This window comes from Natator depressus, chromosome 4 (assembly GCF_965152275.1).
Source record: "Natator depressus isolate rNatDep1 chromosome 4, rNatDep2.hap1, whole genome shotgun sequence".
In the NCBI taxonomy this organism is placed as follows: domain Eukaryota; kingdom Metazoa; phylum Chordata; order Testudines; family Cheloniidae; genus Natator; species Natator depressus.
The window spans coordinates 115197087-115221951 of record NC_134237.1 but is presented as its reverse complement, the minus strand read 5'-3'; the positions used below and the strand labels follow the sequence as shown (position 1 = coordinate 115221951).

General features: G+C 42.3%; 1 protein-coding gene across 1 annotated transcript; it reads left to right on the top strand.

Annotated features, from left to right (window-relative positions):
• Positions 1-2138: 2138 nt before the first annotated feature.
• Positions 2139-23912, top strand: CYTL1 (cytokine like 1). Its single transcript, XM_074950149.1, has 6 exons — positions 2139-2146; positions 19679-19750; positions 21781-21871; positions 21964-22008; positions 23410-23538; positions 23703-23912. Exons 3-6 carry the CDS (start codon positions 21833-21835, stop codon positions 23784-23786), a joined length of 297 nt encoding a protein of 98 aa, XP_074806250.1. The 5' UTR covers positions 2139-2146; positions 19679-19750; positions 21781-21832; the 3' UTR covers positions 23787-23912.
• Positions 23913-24865: the final 953 nt, after the last annotated feature.

The following is a 24865-nucleotide window of genomic DNA, read 5'->3' as shown; positions in this document are numbered from 1 at the left end:
TGACTATCTCCTTCTTCCCTGGACAGAACAGAACCCCAGCTTGAAGCTGTATATTCAACCTCCTGCCTCCTCCAGGACCAGTGCTATCACATCATAGCCTGATTGTAGGGTCAGAGTAGGGACAATACAATCATTGGCTTCACTGAAAGCTTAGCCTGAGAAGGTACTGCAGGAGTGAGCATGTCACATTTGAAACTGATAAAGATACATAGGGCAAAATATAAAGGGCAGAAATGATCATGTCTGTTTAAGTACTATATCATACACTGGAAACTTTTACCAATAAGAAACCCTAAACCAATAAATGAAAGTTAGCAATGGTGCTGAGCTGCAAAGTGCACATCTGGGTTCATACTCTTCCCAAATTCTCTGAGCTTTGGATTTGGGGTTCTGCTTTGGATCCATCCCTACTTATTGTATATGATAATTTGTTACTTGTGCAATAAAACGCTGTCCTTCAAACAACCAAACCAGACTGAATTGCTTGCCCTGGTACAGTAGACACATTTAAAAAAATGCATTAAGATCATAGAATCATAGAAGATTAGGGTTGGAAGAGACCTCAAGAAGTCATCTAGTCCAAGCTCCTGCTCAAAGCAGGACCAACCCTAACTAAATCATCCCAGCCAGGGCTTTGTCAAGCTAAGCCTTAAAAACCTCTAAGGATGGAGATTCCACCACCTCCCCAGGTAACCCATTCCAGTGCTTCACCACTCTCCTAGTGAAAAAGTTTTTCCTAATATCCAACCTAGACCTCCCCAACTTCAACTTGAGACCATTGCTCGTTGTTCTGTCATCTGCCACTACTGAGAACAGCCTAGCTCCAATCTCTTTGGAACCCCCCTTCAGATAGTTGAAGGCTGCTATCAAATCTCCCCTCACTCTTCTCTTCTACAGACTAAATAAGCCCAGTTCTCTCAGCCTCTCCTCATAAGTCATGTGCCCCAGCCCCCTAATCATTTTTGTTGCCCTCCGCTGGACTCTCTCCAATTTGTCCACATCCCTAATGTAGTGGGGGGACCAAAACTGGATCCAGTACTCCAGATGTGGCCTCACCAGTGCTGAATAGAGGGGAATAATCACTTCCCTTGATCTGCTGGCAATGCTCCTACTAATGCAGCCCAATATGCAGTTAGTCTTCTTGGCAACAGGGGCACACTGTTGACACATATCCAGCTCCTCATTTACTATAATCCCCAGGTCCTTTTCTGTAGAACTGCTGCTTAGCCAGTCGGTGCCCAGTGGGATTCTTCCATCCGAAATGCAGGACTCTGCACTTGTTCTTGTTGAACCATATCAGATTTCTTTTGGCCCAATCCTCCAATTTGTCTAGGTCACTCCGGACCCTATCCCTACCCTTCAGCTTAGTGTCATCAGCGAACTTGCTGAGGATGCAAGCAATCTCATCATCCAGATCATTAATGAAGATATTGAACAAAACCAGCCCCAGGACCGACCCTTGGGGCACTCCTCTTGATACTGGCTGCCAACTAAACATCGAACCGTTGATCACTACCCATTGAGCCCGACGATCTAGCCAGCTTTCTATCCACCTTATAGTTGATTCATCCAATCCATACTTTTTTAAAACTTGCTGGCAAGAATACTGTGGGAGACTGTATCAAAAGCTTTGCTAAAGTCAAGATATATCACATCCACCGCTTTCCCCATATCCACAGAGCCAGTTATCTCATCATAGAAGGGCGATCAGGTTGTGCAGGCATGACTTGCCCTTGGTTAATCCATGTTGACTGTTCCTGATCCCCTTCCTCTCCTCCAAGTGCTTCAAAATGGATTCCTTGAGGACCTGCTCCATTATTTTTCCAGGGAATGAGGTAGTAGACTGAGATAGTAAATGTATAAAATTTAAATGGAGTCAGGTCAGGGATGAATTTACCTCAAGAACTTTTGACCATGTGCAAAATCTTCTTCTCACATAGCCTTAGGTTTGCAATACACTTCAGTGCTAGCATGACTGGGCCTATCGTAACTTTCTTATAAATTGATATTAGTTACTCTAAATCCTGCATTAGTATATCCTAATCAATATTTTCTCTACAGTATGTAACAGAAGCGACTTACAACAGAAAGCATTTCACTCTTCTGTGGTCTAGTCCTGCTCCTCTGGAGTAATGCCTACTATTGAGTAAGTATATCTAACCTGTAGTGACACTGTACATGTTTCTCAGCACAGGAACGGGAAAGTTCATTGTTGATAAAGTAAGAGGCACCTCTGAAAATCTGTGAAACATTACTGAAAGTTATATTTTCTAGTACTATTCCTCATGTTGCTATTCCTCGAAGAAGGATGGCTCAGTGGTTATGGTGCTAGCTTGGGACTTGGAGGAGCTGGCTTCAATTCTCCGCTCCAAGTTCATTCCGATCACTGGAGTTACTCTGGTGTAAAACTGCTGGTGGGAGCAGAATCCAGCTCTTGGTAATGCTGAAAAAAATGTCAGACTTTGCCTACACCCTACACAGGTGGAGAGAAGGTACCAAAAATACTCACCCTGTCAAGCACTAGCCATAACATCTAACCTTATGCTCAGGGACTCAGTACAAGGACTGCTGGAGGCAGGTACTGAGAGCACCATTACCCTATCCAGAGTGGGCAGATGTCAGCTCTAAAACAATTATACTTTATTATGGGCAGTTTATTATAGTGCTTGAGAGGCAGCATTCCCTAGCATGAGACTGAGAGCCAGGGACTCCTAGATTCTAATTTTGACCTTGCTGCTGGCAGAGTGTGACCTCTGTCAAAACAGTTACCCTCTCTGCCTCAGTTTCTCCATCTATAAAATGAGACTAATAGACAGAGCTGAGCCGCAGCAGCCAAAAGGCCAGTATCAGAGGACGGTGGGCCAATGGAAAGTGATTGAAACCTCTCCTCTGCTGAGGGAGCAAGTGTCCAACACCACCCACAAAACATGGATGGTATTGGCCAGGGATGGGCCATGACCGAAACAGCCAAGAGATGCACTGATCCAGCACGTCCGCTAAGCAGCTTCTTCTGGCAAAGCTGTTATGGAGTCCTGAAAACAACTTCTAGCGCCCGCACCCCCACCCCCTATCCCCAGCTCCCAGTAGACATCCCAAGGGAAGTCAGGCTGCAGCACCGGGGTGAATCCACAAAGGAGGAAGATGGATCCGCTGATAGAGATTTCCCTGAGCCAGCCAGCTATGGGTGCTTTGCTGGTTTATTTGCAAGCTGTGCAGCCACTTCCCCAGCAATGAAAACAGCTTCAGTCTTCTTTTCTCAAAACCAGTGCTGGTGACCTGTGGTTTACATCCCCTTTAATATTAGGTGTTTAATATGCTTTACTGCTTAATGAGGTAGTAGTCATGATGAGGTAATGATTTTTTTTCTCTCTCTCTCCCCCGCCCCCCATGTAATACAGCTACATCTAGAACACTGGGGTTGCTTTGCTAACAGCCAGTATTTTGACACGTCTTTTGCTGTGACAGGCAAGTTATCAGTAATTATCATTTCACACCAATCATTGACTTCCCCATCCTTCATTAGCTGACTGAGTGGGGATGGCAGGATGAGATTGCCTACAATAGCATATGACCTATCCCTGCCTGCTATTAACAACAGCCCAAGATGGGATACTCGAGGGGAAGGGCTCTGGCTTACCTGGGAAAGAATTCTCTGTAGTGTCTGGATGGTGGGTCTCGTGCACATGCTCAGGATCTAAGTGATCACCATATCTGGGGCTGGGAAGGAATTTTCTTCCTGGTCAGATTGGCAGAGACCCTTGGGGGGGGGTCACCTTCCTCTGCAGCATGGGGCTCGGGCCACTTGCTGGTTTGAACTAGGGTAAACGGTGGATTCTCTGTAACTTAAAGTCTTTAACTCAGCCAGAGGTTAGGGGTCTATTACAGGAGTGAGTGAGAGAGATTAGATGGCCTGCGATGTGCAGGAGGTCAGACTTGATGATCATGATCGTCCCTTCTGGCCTTAATGTCTATGAGTGTCTTTCAAGAGCACAGGCAAGAGCTCCCTTTGAATTCAAAGGCACAAATCCTATTGGCTTCAATGAAAATCAGGATTAAGTCTTGGAAGAATAATTTTGATTGTTTGGCCACAGACCAGGGCCCCAAATCTGTGAGGGTGCTGAATACATAAGCCAGTACACTGAGCGTTTCCGATTCCCCTTACAGCAGAGTATATTTGGTACCTTGCAAGATCAGGCCCTCAGTTTGGAGAGAGGAGCTATTGCAGCAGGTAGGCAGAATCTGTCACTCTGTTGCTGGTGTGTTTGTTCTCAGCAGGGGAGGAAAGTGTTTCTACTTGCTTATCTGTTTTGTTTCAGGACAGTTTGCAGCCTGTGTCTTGATGTGCTGGGAGATTGGGCTCTGGAATGTATGTCTGTGCCTGAATGAAATCAGAGTGTGCTTGCTCTGAGGAAAATTTGTTACTTTTGTTGCTTGCTGTGGAGCCAGGGCTGTTGATTGAAAGCAACCTGCTGTGGCTACTGCTAAAAACTGACAACACTAAGGGGGGGGGGAAAGAAAAAGCATAGAAGGGAAAATGTTAAGGTAGAATTATACTGTTGGAGCAGTGTGTTCTTTATTTGAATTGGTCCAATTATGGATCCCTCTCACACGGGGGTCAGTGGGACTACTTGCAGAAGTGCTCCACAACACAAGCAAGGGTTCTACAATCAGGACCTACAGTTTACATCAGCCTTCAGATGAGAAAACTTTCTGAGGGGCCCAGACCTGCAAGGTGCAGAATGCCCTGAAATCTCATTGAGTTCAGCATGGTTTAGTGGTCAGGATGCAGGACTGGGAGCAGAGAAGGGTTCTATTCTAAGCTCTGCTGGTGACCTTGGGTAAGTCACTTCACCCCTCTGTGTTGTGTCTCTTTAGATTGAAGCTTTTGGGGGCAGCATTGTCTCTGTTTACAGAGTGCTCAGCACACTGGGGCCTCTAGGCACAAGTGTTATACCAACGAACAGGATCCTAGTGATGACTATAGTTAGTTTTACTCAAATGTTTTAGAGAACCACTTTACACACACACACACACACACACACATGCATTTTTATGTAATTTAATCATGTTTCTTATGTTATCCTAACATGGCGCTGCAGTCCAGACAGCAGGGGGTGTGAATTGTAGAGCACTTTAACATATCCCAAGGGAACCCCCCACCCCTAGCACATTAAATCTTTTAACCAGCAAGGCAGTACAAAAACCAGCCAGGTGGCAACCCGAGTTGTCCATCGCTCATGGGTATGATTCATTGGTGCCACTAGGCATAACAGCCAGAAATCCACCATAGTGATATAGATGTTTTTCATCTATTGATTTTGTGAAACAAATGCCAAGCTAGGCATACAAGAGTCAGTCAAGGAAAGATATGTAGTTACTATTAGTCATAGGGAGACAGCTTCTATGAGAAAATGGCCAATGGGTTGAAAATGGAGAAGTGTACAGAGAATACATCATAAGATCGATGGAGGAAGAACCATCTCTTTGTTCTGTGTTTGCACAGTGCCTAGCACAGTGGTATCCTGATCTGTGATTGGGGTCCCTAGGTGCTACTGCACTACACCACCACCACCCCCCTCTCTCTGTGGCATGTGAAAATTCGTCTCCAGCTTTCAGCAGCAATAACGCATGCAGTCATAGCAAACAATCACATCTATTGCTTTCTTATTCTGTTGCTTCAAGCAAACCTCTGGAAAGTTGTACCTGTAATAGATTACGTTCTCTTGTAGCCTGTTTGAAAGCTCTTAGCTACAAGAATAAATGAATTAAAATAATAAAAGGATTGTACGTAAACAAAAAAAGCCAATATTATGTCGGCCTAAACAGTAGCATGTGGACCAATGAGCACAGACGTCTGTAAAGATTTGTAACACCACACTGATGAATTTTGCAGTACTGCAATAATTCCATTACAGAACTACCTAAAATGTATTTCACCTTGATCAATCGGTCTTCTTCTCCTTGTATCCTGGCCTTCCTTCTCCATGTGTGGCCATGGCTTTTCATAATAAAATCTTCCCATCTCTTTGGAGGTCAGCCAAGTGGTCCTTTCAGTTCTTGTGGGTACCACTCGGCGACAGCTGCAGTCCATCGATTGTCAGTGAGCCTCACTATATATCCGGCCCATTGCATTTTACTATGCCATGCTCTCAACAATGTCTTGCACTCCACTCTGCTGTCTGATCACTTCACTGGGGACTCGGTAAGACATATTTGACTTGAAAATATGCAGCAGTACACAAGGATTTGGCCACATTTTTTTCTGGAAATACTTCTCCTGCCTCAGCCTTAGGCCCTGATCCAGCAAAATATTTACATATGTGTATAACTCTGAGCATATCCAGTATTCCCACTGAAGTCAGTGGGACTTATCAGATGCTTAATGTTACCCACATGTTAAACACTTTGCTGGATCCAGGCCTCAGTCTGCCTACAAACAAGAACAACATTCTCTTCTATTCCTTCCAAATCAGTCACAGTAGCTCCCCCCTAAGAGGCAATCATCATCAGCTGATGATGATGTTCCATTATATGGAATTTAGGTTTATTGAAACTTGTACATAAATTGTGGGTGTCCCTCAAGTAACCTCTTCACCACTAAGAGACATCGAGCATCAACAACCAAATCCAATATTAGCCTGTGCTTTTTCAGGAGATATCTATTATACCTCCTGCTAAATGGCAGCACAAACAAAGCTTGCAATGAAAGTGAAGAGGAACAGACTAAGGGAAAGAAAAAAAAATCCTTATTTGCATAAGGTCTCACCCCAGTTATTAAGCATCTGCTTATTAATTACTGTTATTGTAAGAAATGACAGTATGCTCAGTGCCGTACAAGACACTTATGATGACACAGTTGCTGTCCCATGGTGCAGATGATCAAAAACAGACAGCACGAATCAGACATAATGCGCCAAAGGGCTCAGGGGATGGTTTTCTCTCAGAGCATAGCAATTTCTTCTGTATCACTGTGGTATAAAACACTGTGTTACCAGATTTTCCCATTACTTCGGGGTATGCTCATTTATTAGGGTTACTCTTCTGGGGGTTGGGGGGGGTGGTTCTGTAATTCTATCAATGTACTGCTTGTGTCACTTGTGTTCTCATACGGAGCTCTACTTCTCCCTGCTACAAGTTCCCTCCCAATGGAGCTATCCTGAAGGACCTAGGTTCCCCAGGGCTGCGTTCTTCCAGCCCCAGACTCAAACACACACACACACACACACAGAGCGCGTCTGAGAAAACCGGGCTAATCAGCACTCCCACACTGACCCCTTATATGTCCCTGGACTCAGCAGGCTGGGTCGAGCAGCACTTCCAAGCTGTCACCCTCATAGGCCATGGGCACCACACTGGAATAGAGCACGCCCGAGCAGGCTGGTTCGAGCAGCACTTTCAATCTGCCACCCTCTTATGCCCCAGGTTCAGCACGTCCCTATCCCCACTTTCATGTTACCATTTTTCTAGTAGTAACCCACTTGAGGAGCAAACCCCACAGGATTTTTGGACCCTGCGGGGATCTTTAGCTTAGGTATGAGAAGCGTTGCTGCAGAGCGAATGGGGAAGCCAAAAAACACCCACTGGGGGGGGGGAGGAGGGAGGAGGAGGGAAGAGAGAGAGGCAACCAGCTTAAACATGAAAGTTATTTGTTACCATGTAATAACCATACAAGGGGAGCCCAAACAAAATAGTTATAATAAATATTAAATCTAAGTCTTCCTTCTGATTGGCTTTGGTTCAAGCAGAGGCTGGGGGGAAAGTGTCTGGGGTGGGGGAAGGTCTTTCATGAGTCAGACAGGCTGGGTACTGAGCCTGGTTCCTCAAGAACACAGAGCGGATAGGTAACCACTGGGACAAGTATACTCCTCCTCTATCCCCATGCACTTCATCATGCAAGAGGGATTAGGAAAAGAAAACTTTGCTCACATGAGGCTACCAGAAGAAAGCCAAGTATTCCCAGAATCAGCCCACCACACTGTGCGCAAACTGCAAAAGCTACTATTCCGTCACACCCTTGTGAGGTTTGCACACTCTGGCCCCATATAGCTGGATGCAGATTGGAAAAAGACATTCCCATTTCTTCCTACCTGCTCTGTTTAAACTAAAAATCTAGTGCTAGTTCATTGGAATACATGAAATATTAATGCACAGCCCTGAAGAAGGGGTGGAGCTCCCCAGTGTAAATGAAGTGTCAATACTGTGTCATTCCTTAAAATCATGCAGTGTGCATCCCTCCCTGTGGGAGGCCAAGAAATGTTGGCGGGGAGGCTCCATCCCCTGGCTCCTCCCCAACCTTCTTGCCCACTTTGTGTGGTTTGTACTCCAGAGGGCCCCAGGAGGGGCAGTCCCTGTGTTCAGGGGCACAAAAACTGCAATCGTGACTGGCCCTTGCATGGGGTACCGAGGTGGGGAGGCAACCCCCATCTTCATGCACAGCTGCACAAGGGCCTGCTATTGTCTAGCATTAAATCTATATAAACTGACCTAAAGCTTCCGTGCAATGAGATTTTGACTAAGTGCTTAGATCCCTTTTGAAAATGAGACCTAGGCTCCTAAATCGGGTAGAAGTGCACCGCTGAGTACAGCGAGGCCTGTATATCTTTAATAATCCAGGCTTTATTTCTGCTGATGGAACCCCAAACAGTGCAGTATGGTGGAAAGTAAAGTTGAAAAATGGTGGCACTAGGACTTCATGCAATCCACCCTAACAGCAGCTACGCCTCTGCACAGTGACAGACATTTAGCATATATTCCTAAGCAAGGGCCAGATCCAGCTATATGTGGCCAGATTCTGACACCTTTTCACTTATTGAATAGTGCCTTACTATAACAACCATCCCATTGGTGCAAGTGGCGGTATCAGACTCTATTAGAAGAAAATGGAGTGCCTGACCTACCATGCTTTGTGGTACCTGCCACGAAAGTAATAAGAACATAGAGTAATAAATCTTTCTTCACTTTTTTCCCCCATTGCACCAATTTCCATCTTTAAAAAAAATCACATTTGTGTTCTGAATTCTTTGTCTTAACTTTGACTCATGATGAAAACTGACCTTGGCCACTTCTGCTTCACACATAAGCAGGACACAAGCTTGTCTGATATATATTTCTCTTTAGCCCTACAGCAGCCAGAGGATATGACATTGACCTTGGGCACTGCCCTGTATTCAGAAAATGCATACATTACTCTGTTGATTCAACCAGTAAAAACAAAAAAATAAAGTGGAAAACAAGTTCAATGTATACTGACTTTCAGACCCCAGGGCCAGTTTTCTGGCTTGTTTTCCATTAAAAGTTAAATTCTTCTCATTTAGTTCCTGGTGTGTATGTTTTGGCCTCTGTTTGCTGTAAGGAATGTGTCCACAGCTAAACAAATGCTTCCCTAAGGGAAGCTGGAGCTTCACATGTGGTGCAGCAGAGAGAGAAAGGAAGCTTTATAAAGAAAGAAATGGAGTAAGTTCTGTGAGGAGGTAAGAAAAGTTTGAAATCGTTAAACTAGAACATCAAAAAGTAACTTTTAGGAGTGCCAGTTAGGTCTGGTGTTCTGGAACATATTATCTACACCCCTTGAAAGAGTATGAGAAATAACTAATTGCAAAAAAGTGTAGTCAATATTTCCTTGACTTAAAAGTACTGAACAGTCACCTTCTGCAAACAGCTCTCCAAACAAACACAGTATGTAAAAGTCCAAACTCTCCTCTTCCTGGTGCTTGGCTGTTGTTGTTGTTAACAAACAGCTCAGATCTTCTATCCAGGCTTGGCTACTGCTAGGTCCTCCCACAGGACTTCTCAGCTCACACACTAGGTTCTCTCACACAGAGAACAAACACCCCCGTCTCCTACATCCAGATTGAACAACACACACACTTAACCCTTTCCCAGAAAGATCAACACCTGATCAGATTTCAAGCAAACTCTTCGACTGTTAAAAAGGTAACAATTTGGGACCGTTCAGGCTCTCATTGAGGTCAATGGCTATATTCCCATTGAACTATTTTAGTGGAAGCAGGAACTGGCCCTTTGTACATCTATTCCAAAGGAGGGCTACATTTATAAATACATAGTGGAGTTTAAGGATAGTAAATCAAACTAGGTTTTGTCTGATCACTTTAAAACTTTAATGAGCAACGCTGAGTTCTAAAGGGTCTCTACCTTTGCTTCCATTCCCTTGATGTCTTTGTTGTGTGACAATAAAAGTAATACAGATAACACTATTAAAGTGTCTTGGATTGTTTTACTGCAAAAGCACAACCTGTACCAAAATTATACATGAAAAGGAATTGCACCTCGGTCTGTTTGACATGGACAAAGTCATTGCCAATTAAGTACCACTAATAAATAGAATGGGTTTATTTTCTGAGTTTGGTTCACAATATGATGAGAGTGTTTTGGAGTACATAGAACAGCTGATAAAAACCATTGGGTAACTGTAACATTGCATTCAGACTGGGGTTCAGTATGCAAGTGTAACCCTCTGGTCAGTGTTACACATCCCCTCTGTGCCTGATCTACAGAGGATATGAAAGTTTGTTACAGCTCTTGGTTCTTTAACTCAAGCTATGAACGGTCACATTATAACTCTGCATGTCCCAGTTCAATCCCTTGCATCAGACAAGAGGATAACTGTTGCACAATTGATCAAACCAACATACATGTAATGCTGACCTGGTCAGTTAGCCCTGACTCCAGTGTGGGAATGTGGTAAAGCTGGTTTGACTGGAACCTGCAATCCTTGAATACAAGGGTTTCTATGTTTTCAAGTGGCATGGATCACATCTCAAGACACTGGTTGTTGTAGTGATTACATCTCCTTCCATTTGCTATAGCAGACAACTCTTACATGGAGAAGGAATATTAGAATTTCTCTTTTTTAATATAAAGAGGATGGGAAGTCAGATGGTACAGTATAGTTAAAGTGGTACAATTTTCTAGTATCAACAAGGTCTTCATCTAAGTTAAGGTTGGGTTAACTGCAGGAAGTTATCACTGTACCGGGAATGTCAGCAAATACAAAACTCCACAAAAATGTACAAGAATCCTTAACATTAACCAGCTCATTGCCTTCTCAGCTGTCTGGATTTAAAAAAAAAAAATTACAGGGACCCTCAGTAATCAGGGTGTTGAGAAGTGTGTTTCCTAAGCAGAAGAGAAGGTTCATTTCTTTTTTGTTTAATTAAAAAAATATTTGAGATGAAGAATTTGCAATAAAAATAAGGTTTTTAATTGACAAGTATATTTGATACACAGCATACATATTAACACTAATTTTTCTCATGCTCCATTATTTACTTTTCCTTGTCATGCTTGAGGATTTATTTTGCCTAATTCTATTCCTGAGCCTGGCTGATATATTTAAATAAGTTTATTCAATTTCTTGAACAGAAAGCAACTCCAGTTATTTTCACAACATACATGACTGTAATCAGTAGAGCTTCATTCATCCAGGGCCTGTTCTCCATGTTCTTGGACTTGTCCACTTTGCATGGTGTCCAAGATCCTTGGTGTCCAGTGTCGCTCGAAGGAGCTTGCAAAGGTGGCTTCCTGATACCTAAAGGGAAATCCTGGCTCTGTGAAGACAGTGAGTTTTGCCATTGTTTTCAGCGGGGCCAGGATTTCATCCATAAGGTTTGTACACAGTATGAGATCTATGTATGTGGAGACAACAGAATAAAAAGAGCCACCGTCTATTACATGGATCTGAGCTGGAAACTTTGCTCATCATAGCTAGTTGATTTGAGGATTTGTTTTAGCTCTGCTGTTCTGTTAGTCTGTTGGAAGAGCTGTTTACAATCAGAGATACACAAAGCAATGCACATTTGACCAGATGTTAGTTTCTTGGTAAAAAAGGATAAATGGAAAACTGAATCTGCTACCATGCTAAGAAGGTACTGAAAAAGCTCTGGTGCATGCTGTAGCTCAGCAGGGAAGTCTCCCTGGATTGCTGTTTAGGTTGAACCAGTTGATTATACATAGTTGCATTCTCAATCTCACTCATTTCACTGCGTGTGTTTTAGTGAATTAACACTGCTGAAAGGTGCTGGAAAGCTAGTCCTGGGGAACGAATTCCTCCATTTATCTACAGATCAGGCACCACACACACAGAAGTTCCTTACCAGGATGATCTAGAGGGACATCCTTTACGAGCGAGTGGGTAGCTCAGACCCCAGCCATTAATCTCCTTAGTGCGTTTACACCAGAGATTAATTTGGCCCACGGAATGTGCTGCTCCGATGCATTCATTGTTAACTGTTAGTTTCACACCATTCTTCATTGTGAAGATGCGCACAAGGAAAGGGAAGATGACTGGTGTTTAGAAGGCTTGGAGCTATGGAACATATTTTGGAAAAGGGGTGGAGGGGATAGTTTGTTAGTAGATGGGCTTGGTTTCTCAGCTGCCTCAGATTAACAAATATGGATCTAAATCTAAACCAGAATCTAGAAGTGTTGCTTAGGCCTTGTCTCTGCTAGGAAATAGTGTGTTTTGACCTCAGGGTCACTAACACACAAGCTGTCCCAGGTAAAAAACACATTGAAGACCAGGCACTTTAGTTTTACATTGAGGTAAAAGTCTAACTTTTTACAGACACCCCCATACTCCTCCAGGCTAGACCTCATCTAGCTTACTTCATGGTAAAACTAACGTGTCTGCTTTTCATTGTGTTTTTCCCTTGGCATAGCTCATGTGTATTAGTTATTCTGAGGTTTAAAAAAAAAAAAAAAACAAAAAAACACATAACATAAACCACACCACCCAGTTTTTCTGGTGGTCAAGACAAGTCTCTAAAGCCTAAATTAGTAGAATCAGTAAGTCTAGTGGTCACTGCCAAAATAGGAGAGTCAGGACTAGAGCTGTGCAATCATTGTCAGTGTATTTATCTCAACACCCCTGTGAGACAGAGCATTATTCCCATTTTATAGATGGGGAACTGAGGTAGAGATGGACTAAGACCCAGATCCTCGAAAGGTATTTAGGCTCTTAAATTGCATTGAAATCAGTGTTAGGAGCCAAAATACCTTTTAAGGGTCTGAACCTAAGTAACTTGCCCAAAAATCACAAAAGAAGTCTGTTGCAGAGCATGAAATTGAATGCAGGTCTCCCGAGTTATAAGCTTGTGCCCTAACTATTGGGCCATCCTATCTCTAAGACCACAAGGTCCCCCCATCTCCATACGTGTTGTATAGCAATCTAACTTTCAAGTAACTTGCAGGTATTAGTACAGTGCCAGTTCCCTGTTAATAGGTCCTCCAGATTTCAGTTTGTGTGGCTCATGTGAAATGAACACAGATATGCTCACCCTTCCTAGTCAGAACACCTGGGTTCTACTCCTGACTGTTTCATGGGGATTTGTTTAGTTTCTTTTATTCACTTGATTTAAAATAAATGTCTTTGAGTGGCAATATCAGTTTGCTCTTAGTATATGGAAACAGCAGGAATGCTGGGGACGAAGATAGGACTATAAAATAATTAAGCACCAGATATGAAGCAGCAAAGAGGATTCAATCACCAACATAAGGCATTACTACTGTATAGTAATAATGGCAACCATCATTTCAGAGGTACTGTAAGTTGCTTAGGGCTTGTCTGTACCGGGGATCTGTGTGCCAGTGGAGTTTTACCAAGAGGTGCAAATCTCTAGCAGAGAGCATGGATATCAAAAATGACTTGCACAAGTCTGGTTTACCCCAGTTTCAAATGAAGGCAAGCTCTTTTACACCTATACAATGCATCTGCACTAAAAGTTCATACCAGTGTAGTTACATCAATATAGCTGCATCCGTGCAAAATAAATAAATCCCAGTGTAAATAAGCCCTTACAGGTAGTCCTGGTATCTAGAGTAAGCCTCTGAATACCTCTGTGTAGTGGAGAGACTGAAGTCTGCTAAAGCAGTTCCGCCCAGCTCTAAATGCAAGGAGTGTTATTTTTGTCACAACAGAAAGCTTAGGAAAGGTGTTTTAAATCACTTCCTAAATACACAGGGTTTAAAGAAAAGCATTTTTCTATATTTTCCCCCTTTTTTAAAAAAGTGGCTCATTTCATGAAGTGCCTGATGGCAGCCTCTAAATATTAATATAAACATTCACTAGACAAGTCTTCAACTTTAAAGGGATAATAAAGAAAGTTGTTTGGAGTCCCAGTAGACTGTTCATGTTCAAACATGGCAGGAATTTCTGCCCATACAGCAAGCCCTTTCACTTTTAGAAAAATATTTTTGTTTCATTTTTTAGTAATTTAAAAGCAAACAAGACTATGTAGCTCAAAAATGTAGGTAGTTAAGTCATGGGATACTTCCCAATCTCTCTTTTTCTGTTTGCTTTTAAAAGGAATTTTGCATACTAAAGAGTAAATCAACAAGTTGAATTTCCACCAAGGGTGCTGGTGACATCATAAACCATAAGAGTGAAGATCAAATGATTGTGTGACATGTGATGACCAAGACAGAAATTCACATACAATTAAGGTGTTTCTTTATAACAACCATCACCTTGATCATTACCAAAGATTGAACCTGGGTCTTCTAGAGCCACAGGCATGAACTTCTGCAACTTCAGCTGAATGGCTGAGCTATTCCCCACTGAATTCAGTGGGCTTTGGATCAGTCCCACAGTTCCCAACTACGATACTATAGTAGAGTCAGATCCTCTGTGAATCAGGCACAGAAGACAACACATAACACACATAGAACATTAAGTTATATCTTGCTCTCCTCCAGTGTCTTCCTGTCATATGTTTCTCCTGTCTAGGCTTCTCCATTTTGCTACCCCCCTCACCACAACCTTATGAGTTACAGACCAGCTCCCTCTCTTCTCTTCCCTTCCCCTTCCATGAAGATGGTTCTCCTCTCCCTACTCACGTACCTTTTGGTTGCTTGGCTTCTATGGTCCTCAGGTCTCTGACCAAAACCTAGACGTAAGCAGTCAATGGGGAGTTCAGATCTGAATCTGAATTGTATAGCTTAGACACACCTCTGCTTTCTAATTCTCTGTCTCCAGATCCACCCCTCTCCGCTCCCCCCATGTCCTTGTAGCAACCTTTTACATACTTGAAAGCTGTTCTGTCCCCTCTCAGTCTTCTCTTCTCCTAATATTTTCCAATCTTCCCTCACAGGTCATCTCTTTTTTGTGCTTTTCTCTAGTTCATCCACATCTTTCCTGAAATGTGGCACCCAGAACTGGACACAATACTCCAGTTGAGGCCTAAACAGTGCAGAGTAGAGTCTTCTCCTTTCTCTCTCTCACCCCTTTGTTCCAGCATGTGGGAGCTGCTTCTTCTCTCTTCCCCCCACCAACCCTTCCTTCCTGCTCAGGGTGTGGGAAGGGGTCACATGCTGCGTCAGGGGTCAGAACTTGGGGGGGGGGAAGAGGGGGGCTTGTCCTGCCCACTGCTGCTGCCATTGGGCAGTGAGCGTGGTGCTAGGGCCAGGTATTTGGCTCCCATTTGGTGGTACTGGAGTGTGAGGGTGGTTGATGCAGCTTGCTGACTAGTCTGGGTGGCCATTGTGGGCTCCCAGTTTCAGCCTCACCCTTTACCTACCTGCTGGATCCTTGGTGATGCCAGGGGTTTGGTTGATCACCAGTTTTGGGGTCTGGAAGGGACTTCTTCCATGTGGCAAAACTGGCTGGCTAACTGCTGTGTGGGGTTTTTCACCTTCCACCCAGCATCCAGTTCTGGTCTGGGGGTGGGGAGGAGGGGTTAAATTACAATTGTTGCAGTTCAGTAGGTTCCAGTGCAGTTCACGGGTTAGGGAAAAAAAAGAAAAGTGTCCAACTAAGGTCCCTGTAACTTATTGGGCTGCCTGGGTAGGATGATGTTGGGGAGGGAAGAAGTGCTTCTATCCTAGGCAACTCCTGGCTCCTCTCATCTCATCCCTACCACCTTCAGCATAGAGGAGGGGACTGGGTCAGGACTCTGGCTTCCAGTCAGAGTCTCTTGGCAGGCTTGAGGGAGCAGAGGACATGGCCTTCATACCCATCCTCAAGCTTATGTCTACCAGGGCCATTAGTGCTCACTGGGAAATGCACTGGAACAACCTTTCTGGGTATTTGGGATAAAGTTACCTACCCAGTTAGGGAAAAGTTTTAAATAAAGCGGTGGCCTCTGCATTTAACCTTCTTGTCATGTCTGTCTCTCATTGTTTCCATGTGCACTGAAGTGCACTTTGTTAGATTGAATACATTAGTCACACAATATTTTTTTCTGTTCTCGGATTAGATGAGTAACTAAGAATCAGGTTTGAGTGTCACATGAAGTTTAAAGTTTTGCAAAATGTTCTCTATTTAGCTTAAAACTTATTTCCATTACCACTCCTGCCAGTAATGTCATTCACAGGAATGTTCTCAGAAAATGGATGCAAGAGGGGAATAGACACAGGTGGAGTGAACTTCAAAATATTTTCCATAAATTATTCAAAGAAAACATGATGTATTAGCTCAGCTCTATTCACTCATTGGCAGCTCACAGTATGATTTTTTTCCTTTCCCTTGTATTAGTCTACTCTGCAGTTGATTAGCAATCAAAACACTAAAATGCTTTGACCATGTAAAGTGCAATCTAAATGCTGTTATTAAGTATAACATGTTATTGTTAAGTATTATGGTAATCAAAATAGACGTTTATGAAAAAGATTCATATGCTTTTAAAAAGTTCAAGCACCTGAGACAAGGATAGTTGTTTCTTACAGATCTGGCTTCCATTTCTAGGTTAAGGGAAAAAATACAAAAGAAAGAAACCTGGAAAATAGAGAGATTTTGTTTCACTGCAAAAATTGAGGTTGTAATACAGGGACCTTGAGAGGGAAGAGTGTGTTGTGCTTAAAGCACTGATTAGGATTTGAGATCTGGGTTTGATTCTCATCTCCACCATGTTCTTCCAGTGTGATCTTTGACAAGTCACTTAGGCTTGGCAATGCTGAGCAAAGCATGACAATTTGATACTTCAAAATTTCTCATTCCACATTGGTATGAAAGAAGCCTTTCAAACTTTTTCACAAAATCTCACGAGAGAGAGTACACAAACAAACCAACCTGAGAATAGCCAATAGCCAAGTGGTTTGGGCACTCAACAAGGATATGGGAGATCCAGGCTTGAGTCCCTGCACTACCTGATTTGGAGAAGGGATATGAACCTAGGTCTCCTACAGTTTAGTTGTTAGGACTCATGCAGGGTATCAGCTATCCTAGAGTCTATCATTTATCATGAAAAGCTTTGAAAGGTCTTTTATATCACTGGAGAATGAGAAATTTTGAAACCTCAAAAGTTTTCATGGGATGGTAAAAACATTTCCAACCCAACTGTAGGCCTAACAGTGTAAGTCACTTTTGAAAATAGGATTTAGGCCTTGCGCTATTAAAGAGACCAACTCCTAAATACCTTTAAAAATCTGGGCCTTTTGTTGGAGCAACCTGAAGGGTGATTAAATCTCTGATTGAACTAAAATGCTAGTAAATTAAACTGACAACCTATACCAAATACAATCAGGTACTTTAGAAAGGGATCTACAAAAAGGGAAGATGTGCTACCAAGTAAGTCCTCCAGGAAGTGCTACACTTCCTGTATGCTCCAGAGAGGCAGTCTTTGGTTTCCTGTGACACACACACACACACATACACACACACACACACACACACACACACTCTGCTGGGACAGAAACAAAGCGCCCAGGACAGGACAGTCACAGGCTCAGCTTCACAGAGTAGTTGAAAGTTTAATTACCTCATTCCGTAAATAGTTCCTGTCCATAATCAGGAGTTTATGGCACCGCTCTGCTTATCAGTAAGATCCTACACTACTATTGGCATCCTTTATTCTGTGAGGGAGAGTGAGAATTGCAGCTTAAGATATAGATGGTTTGCAATGTCTCATGTGACTGAATAGTCCAATCTGAGATTTGCATGATCTTTGGCAGTTGTTGCAAATATATGTATCTTGGTTGGGAGCTGCTTGCTTCCTATGGGCTCTTTTCTCTTCAAGCTGTAGGAGCCAGCTCCTGTCATGGGTTTTGATGCCCTGATGAGATGATGATGGCGCTGCTTTTTACGATCACTTGCCAAGATTTCCCATCAGTCAGGATCAATTCCAAATTCCTTCCTATCTCGTTTGCTTTATAGCAAAGCTTGGGATGTCCGGTTGTTCTTGTTCCCTCTGATAGATGCATACCCAAGGACATGCTACATGGGGAGCTGTCTTCCAACCTACTCAGAGGGTCCAGCCAGCGAAGTCATCTTTGCTTCAGCAGGGCTGCCACACTTGGTAAATTTGCCCTTTGAAGAAATTCTGCATTGACTTTATCTTGCCATTTGGTGTTGAGTAAGCAGCGTAAAGAGCATGGGTGAAAACTGTTTAACCTTTTTTCTGGATGAGCATAAGTTGTCCATGTTTCCCCACCACACGAGTGTGCTGAGGACGCAAGCTTAGTACACTAGCATTTTGGTCTCAATGGTAAGCTTTGAGTTGTTCCATACTCTTTTAGTTAGTCTGCTAAAGGTAGTGTCAGCCTTTCCAATGTGAACATTTAGTTCTTCATCCAGTGAGAGGTTGGTGGTCACTGTAGAACTTAAGTAGCTCAACATTTTGACTACTTCTAGCTGGTTTGCATTTAAGGTGATTGAAGGCTTTCGTGGAACCCCCTGTCCTAATATAACAGTTTTCTTAATACTGATGGTGAGAGCAAATGCCTGAGAAGCACTTGGAAGGTGGTCCATGAGTTCTTGTAGTAGATCTTCATAGTGGGTGTGATGTTGTCTAATTAAAATATAATCATGCAAATTATTGCTACCACTGCTATATAATTGCAACAAATCTTATACAAAGTATAATATACAACCAGAAAGGGTTAAACAGCTTGCAGGCTGAATGTCCCAAAGCCAGCCTTTAAAGTCATGTTAGAAAGCATGTAAATGGTAATGAGGGCCATTCAATGTTAGAACTTTGAAATGTAAACCTATAGTGTTAGAAGTTAAAAAAGTTATACTAATAGTCTGTGTGTACTCATAAGTATTAGTCATGTAAACAGACAATTCTTGTCTGTCACTATAACTATTAATTCAGAGAGCAAAACGGAATATTAACATTTAGATGAATCTGGGTGAAATAATATCATTGTCGATATGTCTCTTTGAAGTTTGTGATAGAGTGCCTAATGGATAAATTGCCCTATGTTAATTTGTGTAATTAGTTACTGGTGAGGTTTAGAAAACAGAAGCCTATTGTTTACCCAGGACTGTATGGTCAAGTGGATGCTAGAAAACTGTATAAAAGACCCTTGGGTCCCAATCCTTTTTATCTGAGATCTGCTTAAGCTTCATCAGGGGAAGTTTGAGTCACCAGATTGAGATCCCAGTTATGCTGATACACCCTGAATGTGATATTGGACATTGGACTGTAGCCTATGGACTGAATTCCAAAAGAACTGTTTGCAACTACAAAAGCTCACCACCTCTGCTCTGAATCTGAGCTTCAAGAATTGAACTCGTCTGTATGTATATTGATCTTTTAACCACTCTCTTTCTTTTTAAATAAATTTTAGTTTAGTTAATAAGAATTGGCTGTCGGCATGTATTTGGGTAAGATCTGGAATATTCATTAACCTGGAAGGTAATGTGTCCGATCCTTTGGGATTGGTAGAACCTCTTTTATATGATGAAAAAAATTTTCAGTAATTGTCATTATTCTTGACTTAGGTACCTGGATGGAGGCCTGAGGCTGGATCACTTTAAGGGAACTGTGTTGTTGGCTTCTGAGCAACCAGTGAGGTAATAAAGAATCTGTTTTGTGCTGGCTTGGTAAATCTAAGTACTGGAATATTCACCAGCTTTGGGGATTGTCTGCCCCATTCTTTGCAGTTCACCCTAATTGAGTGACCTCAGCTGCCTCCCCTCCCGGGATCCTGGTCACAGTGGACTATGAGGGCAGCATCATCAGCTAATAGAAGTCCCCTGATTAGCACCTTTTTGACTTTAGTGAAGCTCTGTGAAGAGATACAGACAGTCTCAGACACAGGAAACCTCAAAGTCATGTATGATGGCCTGAAAATAGCTCTAGGCCCCACTGTCAACAAGGTTGCCCCTCACAAATCGCACAGCAGTGAAATCCTTACAGATAAAAGCAAGCAGTTGTCTCATTGAACACTATTCAGAGCTATACACACAAGAAACATATATCACCAGCAAATCACTGGACCAAATACCAACTCTACAGGTCATGCCAGAGCTAGACGTGGAGCCCACTGTAGAAGAGCTAAGAAAGGCCACTGATTTTCTATCAAGTGGCAAGGCTCCTGGAACAGATGGCATCCCAGCGGAAATCCTCAAGTGGGGGAAAGACAGCCTACTACCATATCTTCATCATCCGCAACTTAAGTGCTGGAAAGAGGGTGAGGTACCACAAGAGATGCGTGACATAAATCAGCACCACTCTGTATAAAAATAAAAGGTGAAAAGGGCAACTGCAACAACTTCAGGAGTATCTCGCTACTAAGTATAGTGGGAAAAGCTTTTGCAAATGTCATCTTAGTACACCTACAACAGCTGGCGAATCGTGTCTACCCTGAATCACAGTGTGGATTCATGGCTGGAAGATCAACTATAGACATGATAGTTTCTCTGGGTCAACCCCAGGAAAAATGCAGAGAGCAAAACCGACCATTGTACATCACCTTTGTGGACCTAACCAAACCATTTGACACAGTCAGCAGAGCAGGTTTATTTGCAATACTAGAAAAGATAGGATGCCCACCAACCCTGTTAAATCTTTATATTCATTCCATGATAACATGAGAGCAACTGTCCAGTTTGACAGGTCCACTTTGGATAGCTTTGAGAAGAAAAGCTGAGTAAAGCAAGGATGTGTTCTTGCCCCTACACTCTTTGGAATCTTCTTTTTTGTACTCCTGAACTGCACGTTTAAGGACATGAAAGATGGAGTGTATCTCCACAAAAGATCAGACAGGAAACTCTTCAACCTGTCACGACTTAAGTCAAAGACTAAAGTCAAAGTGTTACACTATCCCTTTACCATAAAAAAGGAAATGAATCGGAATCTGGTCCAGTGTTGGGAATTTTAGTATGAAACATATATTCTCCTTTTAATCTCAAAGTACTGAATATGTAGGTACAGACAATAGAAACAGTGACTGCAACAAACAAAAAAAACCCACTACTCTCCCAGATTCAGCAATGTCTACGAGACCAGCAGAGGATGTGTGCCACTACAGCCATTTTAAATGGTTTTCCATTTTAACTAATACAACAATATATGGCCCCCCATCTTGCTAGCATTTAGACTTAGAGAAACCTGTTTCTCTTTATGCACGTGAGCAGTCACACAATGAGACTACTTGTGTGCATAATGGGAAGCATGTGCCTAAGTGGTTGCAGGAGTGGGGTCTGCAACTCCACAATAATCCTGTATTGCTTATTACACATACTTGTGTTAGCCTTTAGATGGTTACTGGGTTGTTTTCTTTAGGGAATAAAGTGTACCAGTTGTGTTTGTTTGGTTTTCCTCACTCCCTCCTTTCCCTGCTCCAGGACAGGAAAGTGCTAGCAGCTTTGGCTCACAGGTTGGCAGGAAATTTAAAACGGCAGTGAGCCGCTGTTTGGACCAACCCCAAAACATTTTTTTCATTGATACAAGAGCCTATTTAAGGTGGGAGTCCACTTGTCAAACTTAGACTCCACTGAAACCTATCAGTAGTTGTGTAACCATTAACATTTGACATACTCTCCATAATGAAGATGCTGCTGAGTTTGGTTGTTCTGCTCTCTGTTTTTCTGTTGATTAGTTCAGCTCCTCCAACATGCTACTCAAGGATTCTATCTTTGAGCAAAGAAATCATGGCATCATTTAAGACTTTACAGAACACTGAACCTGTGGTGAGTTGATCTAAAACACTACTTAGATTGTTGCTTTTGAAACAAATCTCCCTAGGGAAAAAAAATGGCAACGTCTCTATTCTTTACTACAGGACCCTTGTGTGGAGATGCTGCCCAAGCTCTACTTGGACATACATGTAAGTTTACACTATTCTTTCTTTACAACCATGAATTAAAAGCAGCTAATAAAAAAAAGTGCAAGTGTGGGACCTACTTTGAGCATGTATTGAAGCTACTTTTTGAAAGTTTAACCAGACTAGAGAGAAACAGTGAAAAGCAGCACTGTAGGATCTCATTTAAAAATGAAGATGTTTTTCTGAAGGTTTTTTTTTGTTGTGGTTTTTAAATTTTGGAAATGATTAAATCACCATTTAAGTGAATAACATTTGTATATTTATTATAATGGAATTTTACCAGCAAGTAATGTATGTATGGGAATGCATGAGAATAGTGAAAAGGTCAAAAGCAGAATCAAGACCATTGTGTCTTCTTTCCAGATGTGGCATATCTAGCTCATACAAATTGCTATTTTAACAAATTCAAGTGGAGGAGTGCATTGCTGAGTTTCTTTTTAAAAATCAGCTATCACTTCTTGAGCTCTCTGAAAGTTTTCCATAGGAGACAAAAGAATGGCAGCAATAATAATAAATGCATGTCCATCCACCACAAAGGATGTGTGACATGTTCTTTTGTGCAAGCACCTTAAGTTCTAGTGCTAAGCAGCAGAATATGCCGTGTTATGCTTTCCTCACAAACAACTGGGGAAACCCCCTAAATTTTGCTGGAGGCAGCATAATCTAATGAAGTCAGTAAAGGGCTGAGACCCAAGAACTCCTGGTTCTACTCTCAGCTTTGTCACTGACTCATTGCATGGCAAAGTGCAAGTAATTTAACTTCAGTGCCTCAGTTTCTCTGTTTTCAAAATGGGGATGGTAATTTATTCACCTGCTTTACAGGAACATGGTGAAATTAGTTAACATTTGTGCAGTATTTTGACAACATAAAGTGCTATGAACAAAGTTCCACCTGACCTTTACACCACTGTCCAGTGGGAATGAGGCAAATTGTGACAGAAAGATCTTGGTTACTGTATATTGTAACAAACTGAGATGCTCCTATTGAAGGAATAGACCAAATTCTCCTGCATATAATTCCACTAACTCCAGAGGGTTATGCTAGTATTATCCTCTACTAGAGAGCATAAAAAGAAGCCAGTGATGCTATTGAACTATGAGAGCCAAGACTGGAGTGGGAGGGGCAGGGTTTATGCAGTTACCCCAGAATATCCTGTTAGACTGCATGGAATTAAGGGCCAGTAAAACACCAAGTCAGAGATGTAAAACAAAGAGGGAGCAGACAACCCTGTTATGAAATACTGATTGTTTATGTAATAAATAGTTTATTTAAAAACACATACACAGAGCTGGGAGTTCTCCATTCTGATGAAAGGGAATATTTCAGAGTGGCCAATGGGTAATGCAAACCCACCAGTACTGCGTCCAAACAGTTTTACAAATCACCCTTTCCATGCCTTGCAGAATTATTGTGTGTTGGCAAAACTCCGTAACTTTGTGGCATACTCCGCTTGCCAAAGAGTGCCACAAGTGAGTGCTCTGAAGGAAAAGATCCGGAGCCTGTACACCATTATGATCTCCTTCTGCAGGAGGGTATGTCAATGAACGTACATTGCTACTATAACATCTGCTTCCAGCCAGATCCAACTGCCATTGACTTCAGTGGAGTTGGATCAGTCCCTAACCTTGATATTTTCACTGTCTTCTGCCTCCCTATCACCCATTTATAAAACTAATCATTTCTCTTATTTTCCCAGGACTTAGTGTTCCTTACTGACAATTGTGATGCTTTGGAAATCCCTATCCTGTCTCCTACTGATCCCTCTGTCATTCAGAGCTAAGAGAAAGTCAGACCACAGGAAGTACCTGGGATGGTTTAAAGGAAGCCAAGAGCCACCCAAAAAATGCAAATCAGCTACAACATTAACAACCTTGTTCTTTTTCAAGCACACCAGCCCTATTATCTCAGGCCTACCCATGTTTCTCAGCCTTGGCAGGAAATGATCTGCATGCCTTGCATACCTATCAAGCTGCTAGCAAAACTATGGTTAGAAAGCATTTTAGTCATTTGGCATTTGATGTTTCAGTTTAGCCAAATAAGAAAGTATGTTTTGTTTGATCAGAAATTAAATGCTGGGTTTGTTACTCTTTCATGAATAACTACATTCATACAAAGAAAAATATGATTCATATTCTAACTTAGTGGTTCCTCTCGAGGTAAACTTGCGATTGTCTGTTTTTTCTAAAGCAATTGGTAGAAGATGTGTTAGTCTGTAGTCACAGATGTCTCTGTACTTTTATAGTTTGTATACATGTATATTGATTGCTTTTAGTGTCAACCTTGTATGTATCGAAAATAACCCTTCAGCCAGTGGAAATCTCAGTGAAAAACTAAATTAAAAAACCCTTCTATCCAGAGAAGTCAGCATCACATCATGTCCATTTCATGTACACACTGAAAGACATCATCCCTCTAGCTTTTTTCCCCACAATCGCCCCATAACTTGGGTTTTTTTCCCCCCAGCATGAGCGGTCTTTAGTTTTGTTTCCATGGCAATGCAAACATTTCCATGCCTGCAGCATGAAGCCGTGTTTAGAAAGGTCATCAAGATGTTTTTTAAACATTTTAGGAAACACCCATTTTTAAATGCTAACTTTATTAGTACTACTATATGAATATTCATTTTAATTCAGTTTCTGTGTTACGAAAATTTAGCTTGGTGAGAGCAGTTTGGGAAGCTTATTCAGAACTTTGAGTGATAATTGAGTCATAGAAATACAATACATATATTGGATATAAAGAGCCAGACTGGAAACTCCATGAAAGCATCCCATCTAGTAGGAGGGCTTAGTGGCCCTGAAATGTGTACAGGGAGTGAGCCCCTCCCCCTTCCAACCTTGCAGATCCTGGGGACCCACT